General features: G+C 39.3%; 1 protein-coding gene across 4 annotated transcripts in view; it reads right to left on the reverse strand.

Moving 5' to 3' along the window:
* trrap (transformation/transcription domain-associated protein) overlaps positions 1 to 16,621 on the reverse strand; it is a 123,590-nt gene that overhangs the window by 56,259 nt on the left and 50,710 nt on the right. For 2 of the 4 annotated variants that reach the window (XM_014019295.1, XM_014019293.1), the window contains 13 exons: positions 15,908 to 16,066; positions 15,540 to 15,674; positions 14,939 to 15,049; positions 13,970 to 14,116; positions 11,873 to 12,086; positions 9,733 to 9,861; positions 8,957 to 9,106; positions 6,151 to 6,350; positions 5,842 to 5,963; positions 3,815 to 4,028; positions 3,473 to 3,652; positions 3,138 to 3,284; positions 1,341 to 1,460 (listed from right to left, as the gene is read on the reverse strand). In XM_014019295.1, the coding sequence (XP_013874749.1) occupies positions 1,341 to 1,460; positions 3,138 to 3,284; positions 3,473 to 3,652; positions 3,815 to 4,028; positions 5,842 to 5,963; positions 6,151 to 6,350; positions 8,957 to 9,106; positions 9,733 to 9,861; positions 11,873 to 12,086; positions 13,970 to 14,116; positions 14,939 to 15,049; positions 15,540 to 15,674; positions 15,908 to 16,066 (2,028 nt within the window). Of the gene's footprint in view, positions 1 to 1,340; positions 1,461 to 3,137; positions 3,285 to 3,472; positions 3,653 to 3,814; positions 4,029 to 5,841; positions 5,964 to 6,150; positions 6,351 to 8,944; positions 9,107 to 9,732; positions 9,862 to 11,872; positions 12,087 to 13,969; positions 14,117 to 14,938; positions 15,050 to 15,539; positions 15,675 to 15,907; positions 16,067 to 16,621 lie in introns of all 4 variants that reach the window. The other 2 variants (XM_014019294.1, XM_014019292.1) reach the window with 1 other exon arrangement.

Here is a 16,621-nt window from a genome sequence, read left to right on the forward strand (position 1 = left end):
AATATTCACAGGCTGTTTGCACCTTGAGGAATTTTTTCTTTTAAGTAGTATTTGTTTTTGTTTTTCAAATGAAATATATATTTAAAAGAAAAAAAAAGAAGAAAGGGAAAGAAAAAAATAAATATTTTACTTGATGACCTTAAGTGTGCTGGAACAACTTATTTATTTAGTAGAATACAAAAAGTCTTTTTTAAATGAGATATGAACAAAATATTGGTTAAAATTTGTATTTGTGTTGTGATGCTGTTTGTTGATTATTTGAAATTATATTGTGTATTAAGTTGAGTTTTATTACTTGTATGCTGTACGTTTTTTTAGATACATATATTTTTTTAATTGGGGACAGATGTTATAAGGTTTTATTCTTTCTGCTCCTTTTCATTTGACTACGTTGTAATTGTCTTTTTGACACAACGATGATGTATTATTTGTTTGTTCTATTATTATTTGTTTGTTGTTTTATTGTTTGTTTTATTTGTTTGTTGAATGAAATAAAGTTCTAATCATAAAAAAGTGTGGAACAATTATTGCATTATATAATATAAACAGTGCTTTATCATTAAGTAAATCCTTTACTTTGTACAATACTGCAATGGATTTGAATATAACTGGACTTGAATATAATAACTGATTATCATATAATTAGTCATATATTTAGTGATAATTTACTAAATTTATTATCAGCCAATCTCCGATCTCCCAAACATAGGGAAATGGGTGCACCTCTAATTTAAACAGCACAAGGCCACTTTGTGGATTCTGMAAAGCTACATGTGGACAGAACAGAATGTGATTGTTGAGGTTAGAGCTTCAAAGATCATGACTGACACATACTGATGTCTCACTAATGAATGTGCCTGTTGACATCACAGTTATTTATGTCTTGATGGTCTCTTTAATTAGGGTGGTGGTGCAGAATGCCAATATGTAATTCAGTTCCTTCATAAGAAGAATAGGATTTTTTAAATAATTTTTATCATTAGCTCATGTTAAACTCACAGGCCTATTTGAATTTTACAGGTGGTTGCATCTGTCAGATGTTCAAGTGTTCAATCACTTAAAATCAAGCTTTCTGAGATTAAAACCCTCAACATGCATCTGGTTCTTTAAACCCATCTTTCCTTGCTTGCCTTATAATTTAGCATAAATTAATTTGTCCTTAAAGAGAACTGAAAGCAAACAAGATGGTCAGAGATTTCCTGGTTACTCGTGGTGTTTTTAGGATACATAAAAAGACATCGATGTTACATTTTTAAAAAATTGTTACATTTTAACAAAACTAGCCGTAATTATTTTCCATCCTGAGAACCACAAGACATGCATCCTTAAATTACACTTACATGTTGCTGTCTATCAGACAGGATCTTCCAGAGGCGAGGGAAAAGCTGAACCCAGGACTTCTCAGCCAGTGGTGTGGAGATGTGACAGAGCTGGACTAGGGCATTCAGAAGAGCCCCCGTCTGTCAAAGAAAAGAAAATAATTCTAATTTAATACTTAGCAGAGCAGAGGTTTGGATCACTGGCCTTCAGAACTCAAAGATTCTTCAAATCATGTTCATTATTTTGGGAAGCGTCACAGAAGCTCTACCACCAAGTCAGCCTAGAAACGGATCAATCTCATGCCTGTCACGTGGGCACACACGCACACACGGGTATTCTTGCTTTATTATCCATGAAGATCATTTCTGCTCCTCAGTAAGAAGTGCTTATAATGAAAACCCTGACGACGCAAGCTTCATTAACAGATTTCTGTACCGTGAAAAAGTGAACGACAGCCATGAATGAGACCCTGCTCTAGTTGCTGCATTATGATCAAACAAGTTACTGAAAATCATTAACGTGCCCAACACTTTGAGCAGTGCACTGGACACAGAACAGCTCAACAACTGGAGCACCTCTGACCCATGCAGCATCATCCTTTCAGCGAAAGGGAATGTACGCTGTGCTTCCTGGTTGAGCGAGGAACTTTTCCTCCCACAGGAAATCAGAGAAAGCACTGAGGTGGCACCRGTAATTTTACTCTCTAATGTGGCTGCAAACTGGGAGGGGACAGGGGTTTAGCCTTCAGAATAGAATCAAAACAGCTACGAAAAGCTGCCAGTCATTGCAACCTATTGACCAGAATGTATTTTAGGAAGTACTTGATCTGCTTTTTTACTGTAATGTAAATGTACATTTTTACAATTTTGTCTGATTTTGTTTATTTAACTGCGGAGAGTCAGAACAATACATGAGGGTAAACTTGAACAAATTTAGCTGAACATTATATCGGAAAGAGCAGACTGCGCACACAGTCATCAAAAAATATCTGTTTCTGGATAAAAGTGAAGGTGGAGCAGYTTCTGGGTTTGGTTTCACAAGCAAGCACTTCCACAAGTGTGACATATCTGTTTCGAGAGTCACTTTACTAAAAAAATATATACTCAGTATTATAATAATGCTTGAATAACAACAGGGTCACAAAATGTGCTTTCTATATAACTTCTTCAACACATAAAAACAGTTGGTGTGGGGGGTATGTGTTTTCCAGGCACAACGTTTAATTCTATGTGACAATTAGKGCTGGGCGGTATGACCTCAAACTCATATCACGAAATTAATCAAGTAAAAATGTTACCTTCTCATGAAATGCTGTGTTTTTGAAAAATAAATCTGACTTTGCATTACAGCCTATCTAAATGTCTTGAAATTGGCTTCKGTTTCTTTAAGAACCTCCTACCATTTCTGACACTCCCACAACRATGCGGTAGTCTCCTACATTTCCTTGATGAAGGCACTTTTTAATCAGAAAAGGACTGGACTRAGAAGTAATTCGTATTACAAGGGAGGAGCTTTGTGTAAAAAGGCGGTGCTTTGTAYCAGYGAGCGTTTAGGCAGCTCCACATGGCYACCACTGGAGATTCAAKGATTTCTCAAAMATGCATGAATGAGTCAAAGCAACACTCTGGGTATGTTTTTGATGAKGGAATGACATCATAACACTTAAAAAAGTATATTTTGCATAATTCACCTCCCCTTAAAGTACAAAAAAAWGAGTAAGACCTGGGTAGTAGTAAGAGTTAGTTCCCACAGCAATTAATAAATTCCAGACAGTTTTATTAATCTAAACATTGTACAAAACAGACAGATATCCTTACCTTGACTTCCCGTAATGAGTCAAGGAATTTGTCGTGGCGGTTGGTAAGCATGTGCAGTTGGTTGCCTGTGTCTCTCTCAGCCTGCTCTTTGGTCTTAGGAATGGTTGTCTGGTCACTTGGTGCTAATTCAATGTCAATCTCCACTTCCTACATAGAAATTTTAGTACAAAAAAAAACATTGTCTGTTTATAAATTGGACAACTTCTTAGGCTCCTTCATAAGCAAGTGATATTAAACAGATTTTTATTACTGTCAGAGCGGTTCTATTGTTTCCAGACTTCTAATGGAAATATTTATGTGTAGCACACTGTCAAGAGTGCATGTGCGAGTCCCACCTCTTCTTTGGTCTCGCTGTTTTCCCTTTCGCGTGGCTCCTGTTTGACGTGTGTTGCCATGGCAAAGGCTGCACGATCATGACTGTCGGCCAGGTTGATGACGTTGGTGATAGAAGGCAGCATAGATCCCTGGCAACTGGTGCCGATGATTGTGTTTCGTTCACACACTGCCAACAGCAACTAAAACACAAAAACAGGTGAAAAATGCAAAAACACAGGTCTGTGACGTGAAAGCTTCGACAGCTTCTAAAGGGTGTAAAAAACACTGAACTTATTCAATGTGTCAACAACACAATCTATTCAATGCAGAGTCAATGGCTTAAAGAACACAGAAGTGTTTACCTCAATGCACTGTTTGATCCAGAAGTGGCTGCCCATTGCCTCCCAGTTCTGAGAACAGCTGATGTACAGGAGCCTTTCATAAACGCGGCGCTTCATAGAGGCATCGAACACCTCAAAAAACTTGGCCCTGATTAACGGCTGAGTGCAGCGAAGCCCTGAGAGGAACGCTGGCTCAAGTTTGGATGTGATGTCACTTCCTGAAAGGCTCTCATCCCTTTAAAAGGTGAAAAATGTAATAATTTTGTGAGATGGTGGCTTTTKTCCAAAAATAAATAGAAAAGAAAAAGCACAACAAAAAACTTACATATTTTGAATGTCTCAAAACTAAACTGCATTAAAAGCAGCAGAGATTGGTAAAATTACGACGTAATGCATTTATTACACACTAGTGAAACAAACAGGTTTTAAAATTAAGACTTGATGTGCTTTTACATTTCGTAAAGGTTGGCTTTTCCTTCTCGTCCGCCATTATTTTCGTTGGCTTATGACCAAATACTCAGAAGTGTTTTAATCAAATAAAATATTTTTGCTGATCATCATATATTAAACAAAATGTAAGAAAGTTTTTGCAGAATCACAATGGAGGAACAATAAAACATATATTAAACAAAATGTAAGAAAGTTTTTGCAGAATCACAATGGAGGAACAATAAAAACTAACATGAAATGTACAGCTTAATTCTGAAGTCTTTCCAAAACAAAATATATATTTTTWAATTTTTTAATTCAACTCCAAAAACTCTAACAGTATGAAGAAAAGGTTTAATAACAAAGAAGAAAGCTGCTTAGATTATATTGCTGTGCTGTTAAATTCTTTATTGGCCACTGAGCTGGAGAGTTCAATTTAGTTTCATCTCATAAACCCCAAAAACATWATTCTTGCTTGTTGTTTTGCAGGTGTTCATTTTGGACTCTCCTTATCTGCATTTACAAATTATTAGTTTTGTAAATGAATATTTGTTTTTTTTAAACAAGTAATTTCCATTACAGAGAGCAAATGCATGAGGATTTCTTTTTACAATYGTTTAGCTAAACTAACCTTTTAACAGAATGACTGTCAAGAAAACAAATATTTGTAGCCAGCTCAAATTATTTTTCTTATTACTTTACAGATTATCTTGGGATGGGATTAAAAAGGTTATATTAAAAAACAGATAGCAAGCCTTAAGAAAAAAGGTTATTTCATCATCACAAAACTGTTAACTTATGTAAATATCTATTAAGTTGAGGGAAAACAGCTAACAGTAAATATTAAGGAAAATTCTGCGTCTTTGATAAAAGCCTGTTCTGATAGTTAAATTATTATAGGTTTTAGGCCACAAACATTGTTTCTGTATTAACTAGCTGGACAAATTTGTGGAAACCATTCACACAGCAGAGGAAGCAAATGAAGCTGAAGTAAAATGGACAACAGATGCCAGGCTGCTGCGGCTGCATGTCATCCATATCTGTGCCATTTTTTCTAATCACTCACTCTTCTGTCATGGCTGCTTTATCATTCCATTACAAATACACGCTGTCCATCATGGCTTTACTGCACAAGTCCTTTGACATGATAAGCTGATGGGGGATACTGGGTACATTGAGATGATTAAAAGTATATGGGTGTGAGGAGGAAAGATTGATGCTCTGATAGACTGTAGTCTCTCCTCTTTGACCTCTGCCTGCTGCCATGAGCCGACTGCATCCTGATTCTACTGTAACCCAGTGATGAACCTCTGTAAGCCCATCAACACTCTGGGCTTTATCCTCCATTTTCATTTATTGTAAAACCATTACCTAATCAGCTCAACAGAACCTTCAAGGGATTAGATTTTTTTTCCTTCTACTTAACTTCTCATATCCTCAATTAAATCTTTTTTATAATAATGAATAGATCCCTGCTGATTATTCAAATACCATTCTCCTCTCTTGTTTTGTACCTGCCACAACCKTCTGACCTTCATCGCTCGTGTTTAAATGGATGCAAGGGCGGCCTGCCGTCAGCATCTTGGCCATTTGGCCGWGTGATGAATGGCAGTAATTACCTGTAGACGTAATTAACGAGGTCCAGGAACTGGGCGTTTAACTCAAGCTCATCTGGGAAACGTTTCTCTATGTAGGTCATCATCTTCACCAGCAAGATGGACTTCTCACGCAGGTTTGGCATCTGAGAGGAAATGGATTTTCAACTACAGTTACAGCCTCCAGGAATGCTAACCTTATAAGAGAGTCATTTTTATACTATATAAAAATATACATATATAAATTTAGTTTTCCATTTTATTTTTTGGTTCTTTATCTAAGTTAGTACTGTTTCAAAGTTGGGCTCTCTCACTTATAAAAAGTGTTCTCACCTGGTTGGCGGCCATAGGAGAGTTGTTTTTCACCCACTCTTCCACGATCTTGACCACGGCTCGGAGGATTTTGGGGTCGGGCGACTTTTCGATCAGAGACGTAAGAATGACCTGGATGAAGTTCTTCCTCATCTCCATGCTCATGACAGAAAGTCGAGTTTTCACCAGGTCAAGACTCAGCATCACCAGCTCGCTTGTCACTGTTAGAACAGAGCCAAAATATGTGGCTGAGACAAAATGCACRTTTAAATTGTTGTGATGTCAGAAATCAGGGTGTTGTAGGACTGTGTTCCCCCGTTTTTACCTTGTACCATTAAAAACACCTTCTATAGTCACACCAACAACTATGTTGTTGTGTGTCTATTCGTTTTCCTCGTTTTCCTAAGCCAAAAAGCAGCTCAGCAGCTTCAGTACAACCAGGATGGAAGAGCTTGAGTCAAGCTTATTGAATTACTGAAACCTGAAGACTCTTAAGAGGCGAAGGCCTAGCTGGTCAGATAGCCTTTGGTCTTAGTGACTGTAACTACTCATGGTGGGGAGGTTTAATGTGTGTGTTTCCCGATACAGTCATTAGGGACCCATTTAAAGCACTGATTGTATCTTATAGCCATTACCTCCCATGTGAGTAACAACAGAAACTACTGTAYGTACTGCCAGAGCTGGGGGTCAAGTTAACTTTGAAAAGTGAATACTAAACCACAGTAAAAATTGTTTAATTATAGCAAAGCTAAACAAGTTATACAGATTTTTCATTACTATTACCACATCAATGAGTATCAATCCTTATAAGCCCAACGATTAAATGAACAAGGTGTTTCTTTATACGAAGAGACAAAWGAGGATAATAGAGACTTGAAACCAAAGTAGAGGAACAGTCCCTGTGAAACCAGACTATCTGTGGAGAGGATATCCTCTAACCAAAGAGAAGGACAGAACCTTTGATACGAACTTTGTTTGGTACCTGGTACTGTTGAGTTACATGAGATGTCTGAGCTCTGCAGAAGGTCACAATGTGAGAGTTGTTCAACCTCTTGTTGGATAAATGTTAGCCGTGGATTTTAATGTCCAAGAATGTGGACTGGTGCACTGCTGCAAGGCAAGTTTTTGTCCTCATGTAACTACGGATGGGTACCAGGTAGTTTTTCAGCCCTAGTGCCATGTGATTAATTTTGACTGGGTTGATGAGCTCTATCCTTAACTGTATCGTTGACTGTACCAGAGTAGTGGCATGACTAGCCTAAACCCGGTGCATACTGTGTTTAGATTTAGTCCAAAATAACGAGCTCTCTTTTCTTTTCTTGCCTCTGGCAGTTTATTTCTCCTATTCTGTCAGACTCAGCACAAAGGGGAGGGGCTGCTAACAACACAGGATTTCAGCGCTGATGTGACCTGCAGGTGCAGAAAAAGACGTGATGTCACATTCTCAGCATGGTGTTTACAAAAGTAGCCTACGGATGCTACGCGTTAGCATGCTGATTCTGAAGTCGTTCAATCAGAGCCGTTTAAATAAATAATCTGGCATGCTTGTTTAGTTCAGTGTTTATTTCTAAACCTGCCTCTGACCAGATGCTCCGGTGCAGCATTGTAATTCTGGAATGAATTGACCTGCTAAAAGAGAAGCATTGAGTGAGTAACTTTAGTATCAATACGGTCCACGACCGGCCAACGTTAGTCATATGTTTCTGCGGAATCTCAGTCATCCAGGACACAGAAAATTAAAAGAAAAAAGATGAGGCAACTGGACTTCTGTTCTGTAGCTAAAGACATGTGGAGCTACAAGATTTAAACAGCATTACTCAAGGTTAGAGGATCGATTTTGGTTTCATTGCCACAAAAAAAGCATCGATAAGAGCACTGGTAAAATACCGGATCGATGAGCAATATCGATAAAAGTGGTATTATTGATAAAATCTGAATGATATCCATCCCTACATGTAACYGCCAATCATAATCTTTATATTTAAACAAGGCATGAGCCAGTTATTAGTTTCAAGGTACATACTGTATACCACAGTGACACAAAGCCATGGTGTAAAAATCATTAGATTTTTCTGTCACACTGTTAGCTTCAAATACCAGAAACAAGATAATGGAAACAAAATGTAATATTTTTTATTTCCTCACCTCATTATTGCTGACTGAGAATCAGCCGAAACGTATTTGTGAGATCTAATGGAGTGCTGTGTGGATGGGTAAATGAGGGCACAGATTGTAGAGTAAAGCGCTTTGAGTGTCCTGGTTGGATAGAAAGGCACTATATAAGTACAGTCCATTTATTATTTACCATGTTGCTGGGAGCTACATTCATTTGTGTACAGTAGCCATGGGGGGAATTTTCTGAAACTTTTATTTTAAAATACTTCTTTGGTTGGATAATAGTACATCATGTCTTGTATAGCAAATGTGCCTTTTTCAAGAAATTGCTATTTTGAATCAAATGTTTGCAACAAACTACAGGAGTTAGCATGTTAGCAGGTAAAACACACACAGCCTACTGCTCCAGACTTATTATAGAGGCTAACAATTCATCTAATTAATTAACTAACACCAGCTTGCAAAGCTCTAAAATCAAGGTCATCATAAAGTCAGAAACTCGTATTCTAATACTACGTATATACTTTATGCCTATCTAAGACATAAATCTTTGACCAACAGCCTCAAGTGAAATAAATTCCATTTAGTACCATTCCCATTCAAATCTCTCCTTGGTATTAAAATTAAAAAAATAAAATAAAGAGTAAACCCGAAGTAAGTAAGTAATATGCATACTTAAATAAATTTTCATAATACATGCCTGTATGAGTACCTGTACTGGTTTCAGTGACCCCTGGGTTTGCCTGCTGGGGGCTGAGGTGTTCCCGGACCATCTTCTGTAGTGAGCGCATGAACACAGAGATGAGGCGGTCGATGTAGCTGGCGTTGTAACTACAGGCRGACTTCAGGATCATTAGAGTTCCTAGCAGACAAATGAAGGGGAAGAAATGAGGATGAAGGGAGCAAAAACCTGGAAATACAACAATCTGACAGGAACCTTAACTTCTCCTGGGTAAGTTAACGGGCACGCACACAGCTGTAGTCAGCTGGTATTCATTCATGCCGCATGACAATGTATCTGCTGTGGGAGGAAGAATAATGAGTAATGTCCTACTCAGCTGCTGCTCCCTGGAGGGGGAACAATGTTAAAATGTCACCCCCCCTGGCCGAACAGATGCATCACATCAGAGTTACCTCACAGCAACAGAGAGGTACCAAAAGCATCAGGTCAGCATCGAAAACTGTAAAGTACTTTAAACATCATTTTTATACAAATACTTTGACATCTTGGTGGACGTGAGTAATGTTCATCTCTTGGGTGGCCAAGAGCAGCAATCCTTCCTTCCCAAGATAATCTGTATCAAACCAGATGTTAGCTTCAGCAGCAGAACCCACCAGCTTGCATTTTAATAACACACTCATTGGTTTAATTGCTACAAGTCTCAGATCCTACTTGATTTTGTGGGAGGAAGGTGAGGGTGTAAAGCAGTAGGGGGAAAACCAGTGATTGAAGAAAAATGAAAGCAAAAAAGGACGAGCAGTTCTTACCAAAAAGCTGTGTGGGGTTAGTGTTGGTTGTTGCTTTTTCATAGTTGGTAAGCCCCTCGTAGATAACTTTGCCCACAGCAGCATAGAGACACTCCAGTTCCTCATACTTGGAAGCCACGGTTGATGTACCTGGAAATAAAATATGTCTGCTTTAAAGAAAGACAAAGAAAACCACAAGAAACAACACATTTTGATGTTTTTATAAGAGTGCAACAAGAGAGAAAACAAAAAAGTAAATATCAATAAAAAAGTTAGTTTATTGGGTTTAATGAAGTGCAGCATGGAGTTAACAAGGACTCAATAACAGCTGCTTTTCTGAGTCTAAGATTTCAACTAGTCTCATGTTTTGGTGAAAAAATGAAGGCATAAATGACATTTATATTTCCAGGAATGGTGCAAATTGTTTTAACTGGTACAACTCTTCTTGATGTAGTTTTCCACTCAACAAGGCGATTAGTTCACGATCATTAAAGCTTGTTTAAAGCTGCTGGGACACAGACACACTATTTTCCTGCGACATCCATTAAACTATATTAAATGGATTTAACTTTCACTTTTATCTAAACCAATCTACAAATGTTGAGTAAAGAAGAGTAAAGATTGACTTTAGGGACAATGAACAGAGTCAAACTTTCAAACAACTTTATTGAACAAGGACATATATTAGAATTTAAAGGGGACCTATTATTCAAAATTCACTTTTTAAAGGTTTTTTTACTCAATTTTGGGTATGTACTGTACTTCTTAAAAAAAGGTCCTAGGACCAAAAAATGCACCCAGGGGCATATTTACTGTAAGTAARTGTATTTTTAATGTATATTAATAACAAGTTTTATATTTCCTACATTTTGTGATGTCACAAGCCGTACGACAACCCACCGGAACCTGTGTTCAGACCCTCACCTAGCAACCCCCGGGTGAGACTCCTCCTCCTCAGTATAAAAGCCGTCATGGTTGTTGTTGTGCAATGTGTAGCTCGATTCACAACAAGCCTTCCAACAGGGCAGTGGGTAGAGTGTTGGGCCAGTGAACGGGAGACCAGGGTTCGAGACTAACACGGACCGAAATGATTTAATTATTTATTTTCGTTTGTTATGAACACGTTTTCTCATGTACCTATATTGTTTAGCTTGAGCCTATTTGTTCGAGTTTCTGAGGTATTTTGACCGCTGCTGCTCCAATAGCTGGGTTTCAGTCACGTGAAACCCTCCTATAGTATTACCTGCCCTGGCTGGTAACAGCATGCAGAGTGAGCGCAGAGCTCCGACACAGGAGGAGGGGGAGAGAAAAAAAAAAGAAGCTGCGACCACAACTCTGCCTCTGGGTCTGACTCAGGGTCTCATATATACGGTTGTACAACGGAGCTTCTGCTATTTCTAGCCATGCTAAAGTAAATGCTGGCTCTGGAGGACGGACTTTGGAGGGCGTTACCAACAGAGCTCATTAACATAAACAGCTTGTTCTGAACGGAAGTCAGAGCAGGCAGAACTAGAAAATGGGAAATTTTAGTATCTGAGCATTATTTTGTGCATTAAATTGAATGAACATGGTGTGGATAGCCCACAGACATACCATAAAAATTTCTAGGACCCATAATTGGTCTCCTTTAAGAACAAGGGTGGTTATTTTCTCTGACCAGTCTGCTGTTTGCAGTATTTCCAAGTTAATGTATAGAATTAGATTGACTTGTAGGAAGTACCGCCAAAGAACGCATTAGTATATGTTTTGTAGTATTATCTACAACAGAAAACCAAAAACCACAGAGTAAAATGGTCTGTACTTATATAGCGCCTTTCTATCCATCCAGAACACTCAAAGCGCTTCACACTGCAGACATTCACCCATGCAYACACACATTCACACACTGATGATGGCAAACTACAATTGTAGCCGCAGCTGCCCCGGGGCACACTGACAGAAGCGAGGCTGCCATACACAGGTACCACCGGACCCTCTGACCATCATCAGTAGGCAATGCGGGTAAGGTGTCTTGCCCAAGGACATAATGACTGAGTCGACTGGACGGGGATCGAACCGGCGACCTTCCTGTTCCAGGACGACTCCCCTAACCACTCTACCACAGCCGCCCCAAGTAGTACCATACCATTAATGTACAGTGCCACAGGCTTTCAGAGCTTACTTGGCTCAGTGGGGAAGATGCTCATCAGACGAGAGAGAAGGGAATGGACCGCCCGCAGAATTTTCGTGTTGCCACAGGTCATGCATGCAGCGATCCCCCGTTGGAGAGGCTTAAAATGGGCCAGGATAGCAGGCGACTGCAGCACCGTCAACAGGAAGCAGAGAATCTCCAAACCGGTGCAGATGTTAGAGATGTTAGCTTGCGCTGGCTGTTCCTGAGAAGTCGTAGGGGGGGAAAATGTTACCAAATTGCTTTTAAAGCTGATCTTTTTAGCCATACATTTACATATTCAGCATAGATTTATGGATTAACCAAAACCATTTTAATCCAATACATTTTCATGCCAACAGAGTTAATAGTCCAAAATACAGCACCAATACTACTTTCACACAAAAACAAGGCATCGTGATGGCTGCTAAATCAAAGATCAATGGCCTAATTTTGTCTAAATTGCAATCAAGGTTTACACTGGCAGGGCCAAGAGGATAATCTTCCACAGATTTATGGTGCTAATCTTGCCTAATGAACAAGGTGACTCTTGTGATAAGGCTAGTAGTAGATATTAGGGTCTTATTGATTTGGCAGTGTATTAACAGAGGTTGTCTTCGAAGCCCAACAGAATAAATATATCAGTGCAAGTGAATGGGCTTGTGATTGTGTGCTGATTTTGTCCCCTAATTCTTCACATCTAACCTCTTACGCCACTCCCCCAACTCCTAATCACTGTCATGTCAGTACAATAACATGATAAAAGGTAATCCGATTGAGAGCATTGTTCATTAGTCTGAGTGGGATGGCTGAGCAGGTAGAGCACCCTCCCATAGGGGAAGATCCTGTGTGTGTCCATCTACATAAAACCCACAGAAAGGCTTGTTGTTCAGACTAGCCTCTTTGGGATTTAGAGGGGTTGACTCCATGTGCCGGTGCGTGTGGGGACAGAGTGAAAAGCCTTGCCGATGAAGTTATCCCCAGAAGAGAACAAGGGAAATGCGTGACAATTGCCAGCACATGCTGAAACCCCTGTCTGATCAGGCCATGGCGAAATGAATAAATAGAAAGTGAGAGAGAATGGGTGAGGGAGGGAGAAGGAGCAGGCTGAGCTAACAGCTTGGACTGAAAAGAGGAGATGAGAAGAGGAAGTGGTTAGAGACTGAGGGGAAAGGCGAGGAGATATGCAGAGAGCCACAGCGGGAACGATACGAAAAGCAAGGATGAGGATGGAAAGAAGAAAGGTTGGGGTGAGCTGACTAGGAAGGCGCAGGCTGATCCAAACAGGCTCCTGTTATCTCACCACTGTCATTATTTTGTCATTATTGCTGTTGGCGCCTCACTTTGTGTATTACAGATAACAGACAAAGGACTCTGAGGTGATAGAACAAACACTAAGATGGATTTTAAGTGGAAACTTCTCCAGGTGGGCACTAGTTGTTTGCAGCTTATTGTTGGGCAAAATAACAACAGCAAGCTAGAATACTTTTCACTTCATTTAAGTTGTTTGCTGAAAAATACTAAACGGGACTTCTAGTACAAGCACTTTCAAATACTTGGTGAAATGTACATATAGACATACAAATTTTACTGAACTTGAAAAAAAAACTAAATAAAAGTAAAGGCCTAACCTTTCGTAAAGGACTGCGTCACGCCCCAACTGTCATGGCAAATTTTTTAACTAAAATTGTAATATGTAGAATATGACCTAGAAAATATAATTCACACCAAATTTGAGCTCAGTATCTGTAGATTTGGCTGAGTTAGAGTCATTTTTTGTGTTTGATAAGGTCTCTTAACTGTGGCAGCCATCTTGAATCAGGTTGGATACAAAAAATAAATTGTTGCAGTCGTACATCAAATAAAYACTTACTGAGAGCTTCATTAAAATCCAGTGGTTTATGTACATTTTTGTTAACAAACAGGCAAACATTATCRCCCACTACAAAAATGCAATACAAGTGCATGAAAAGTATGGAGAAGAATAGGAGAGTGATGCTGCGCTTCACACCCAAAAATTTACCAGTGTGAATGTGGCTATATGACAGATGACAGCAGTATATATTTTATGCATAATGACAATCATTCTGAAGGCACATGCCATCTTACCACTGTCATTAGTAGCTTGTCAAACCACTGCAGCTTGAGCTCAGCGCGAGGCCACATATCAGGCCTGAGGGCAGTTTTCATCAGGCTAACGCAGCGGCGGGACAGCAACTCCCCTGGAGACCCAGCCACATTGGTGCTTTCATTCACCTACACACAAGCAGGGGAGGAAGTCTGGTGTCATTATCATTAWTAATAACACTGGGGCTTCATTTTCAATATCACAATGGTGTCCTGAAGAGGAAAGRAACCACACAAGGCAATAGGAGGCAGGGAGTGTAACCATATACTATAATGGCATTAAYAAGGTTCAAACGTAGCGAGCTTCAGAAGCAGAACCGTTCTTCTATAAAAGAGCTTTGGTRCAATCCTCCGCAGTGACAATCATACACACTGCAGGCACATCCTTGACCAAGACACTGAATCCCTATCAGCTCTAGGTGTGGTGTCCTTTAGCTGATGTTAATCCCCTGGGCCASTGAAAACATATTTTTCTACAGGGATCAATTTAGTATCACAATACACTGTTATCAGGTRGAATACAAAGAGAAGATTATGTTTCTATAGACTGCTTTGCTAGCAGTGAGTGATCCCCAGAGGTAATACAGAAAGTTATTTTTAGTGATGGTTGGATGAACAGGAAAAAAAAACGAAGCTTGGCCCAAAAATGTAGCAAAATTCAAGGTGACTGAAATTTCAGGAGACTATTTTAGGCTTGAAGTAAAGGTCATAGCTGCCACTAGAACAAGGGACAGATGTGAGGGGACRCATAAAGACTCTTTTTTTCTGTTTGTACTTGTTCAGCTGTTCTTAAGAAAAACCACCTTAAGTTTTAGGACACTGTAAAATACATTCCAAAAGCTCATTTACAACAAGGTTAGAACACTAAAGGAATTATGTGTTCACAAGAGCAACCATTCAAACACACAGTATAGATGAACGAGTAGCAGGTAGTAATGGTGGAGATCTTACCTGGCATGCAATCCTAATAAGAAAGTTAACAACAGTATCTGTATGTTGTTTCTCAACAGGTTTGGTGAGCATGGTTTCAGTTCCTGGCATGGACTGGCTACGTCCAAACACCTAAAAATATTTACAACAGTCAGGTGTGGAGAAAATTGGTCAGATATTTTATGTGGACRTTACTTGCAACAAAACAAATAGACTTATTAACAAAAGTGTGAACAGACAGCAGCATTTATCTTCTGAAATTCAGGCCAAAGAAGCTGGAAATCACATGCAGTTTTACAAAAACTGCATAACTAGAAACTCCATAAGGCATCCCATGCAGCAAGTGTGAAACAACAAAAATCCTGTATATTGGCTTTTCCCCCAAACTCTTTCAATCAGTCGTGTTAAACAAATCAGTGTTGAAAAGATGAATGAATAAAATAGCTGTTTCCTTTTAACCTATTTAGCATTATGTACAAAAAGAAAAAAAATAACAACAAAGAGGAAAATAAACACACTTAGCAAAGAGCCAAGGGGTAAGAGGATCCTAATGTCTGGGCGTGGGCATCTGTCATGTAAACCAAAATTCATCTGGAATCTGATTATCACTGATTTCGCTCACCGTGGAAGCAGCACCGGCTGCAGTACGGAATCTTTTGACATCCTGTCCAGCACCGGCAGACTCAAGAGATAGACCTCTTTTCACAGCTGGCCCGCTTGTTCCTTCACCGGTCACRACTTCAGACTCAGACTCCGGCTAACGCACCAAACAGACAGGCACAAGTCAGGAAAAATCACAAGTTTCTCTCAGCAACTAGTTTAACATTAAAAAAGATTAATTTGGTTAAATAACAAGGACCTTGCATCCACAGTAAGACAACATTTTTAAACAGTCTGGTAACAATGGACATGTTTGCCAACAGGACAAACATGTACACACTTGTATCTATGACATCAATTTGARCAAGTCGGAAAAAACTGTGAAATCACCTGCTGGTCTTTAATCCTCTGTAACTCCCACTTAATGACCACCTCGGCCAAATCCACAGCCAGCTTCCTTTGCTCTATGGTCACACTGGGCGTGAAGCCCAGACGCTGCATCGCACTGATCATGTGCTGCACCAGGTGGTGGCGAACAGGGTAGTACACCTAAAACACAAAAACACTGAATCAAGTAAGTGAGAACATTTTTCATWTCCGTCGAGCTTCAACTGGGTTTTCAGCAGAATTAGTAGAGTGCATTCCCGCATTTTAGAATTGCGTWTTATTATTTCTGGAAAACAGCTTAACTCTTTTAAACTGCACTTYATGATTTTGATCAGGGTAAACTTTATATGTTTGTTTTCATAGTCTGCACAAAGTAAAATGCATCAAAACAGTAAAGCTGCAGCGCTGCTAATGAAAAGACTAAACTCTAGTGGTAAAAAAAAAATAGTATTTCAGCACTTCTGCCAAGAAATAMACACAACAAAGAGTTAGGTACTCTCTCCTCTGTCTAGGGATGCAAACAATTAAYGGATTTACCATTAATTTGTTCCATTCGATTAACTGATAACGTCCTCTTAGACAGACCGGAAAGATTGCGACTCTGTTTCAAAATGAGTCACATGYAGAGATTTCAAACTTTAAACACGTTTTTTAAATTGTGTCGATAGGTCAAGTACAACGGCTCAGTGGTTAGCACCGACGCCTCACAGCAAGAAG

The sequence above is a fragment of the Austrofundulus limnaeus genome, unplaced genomic scaffold, assembly GCF_001266775.1.
Source record: "Austrofundulus limnaeus strain Quisiro unplaced genomic scaffold, Austrofundulus_limnaeus-1.0 Scaffold215, whole genome shotgun sequence".
In the NCBI taxonomy this organism is placed as follows: Eukaryota; Metazoa; Chordata; class Actinopteri; order Cyprinodontiformes; family Rivulidae; genus Austrofundulus; species Austrofundulus limnaeus.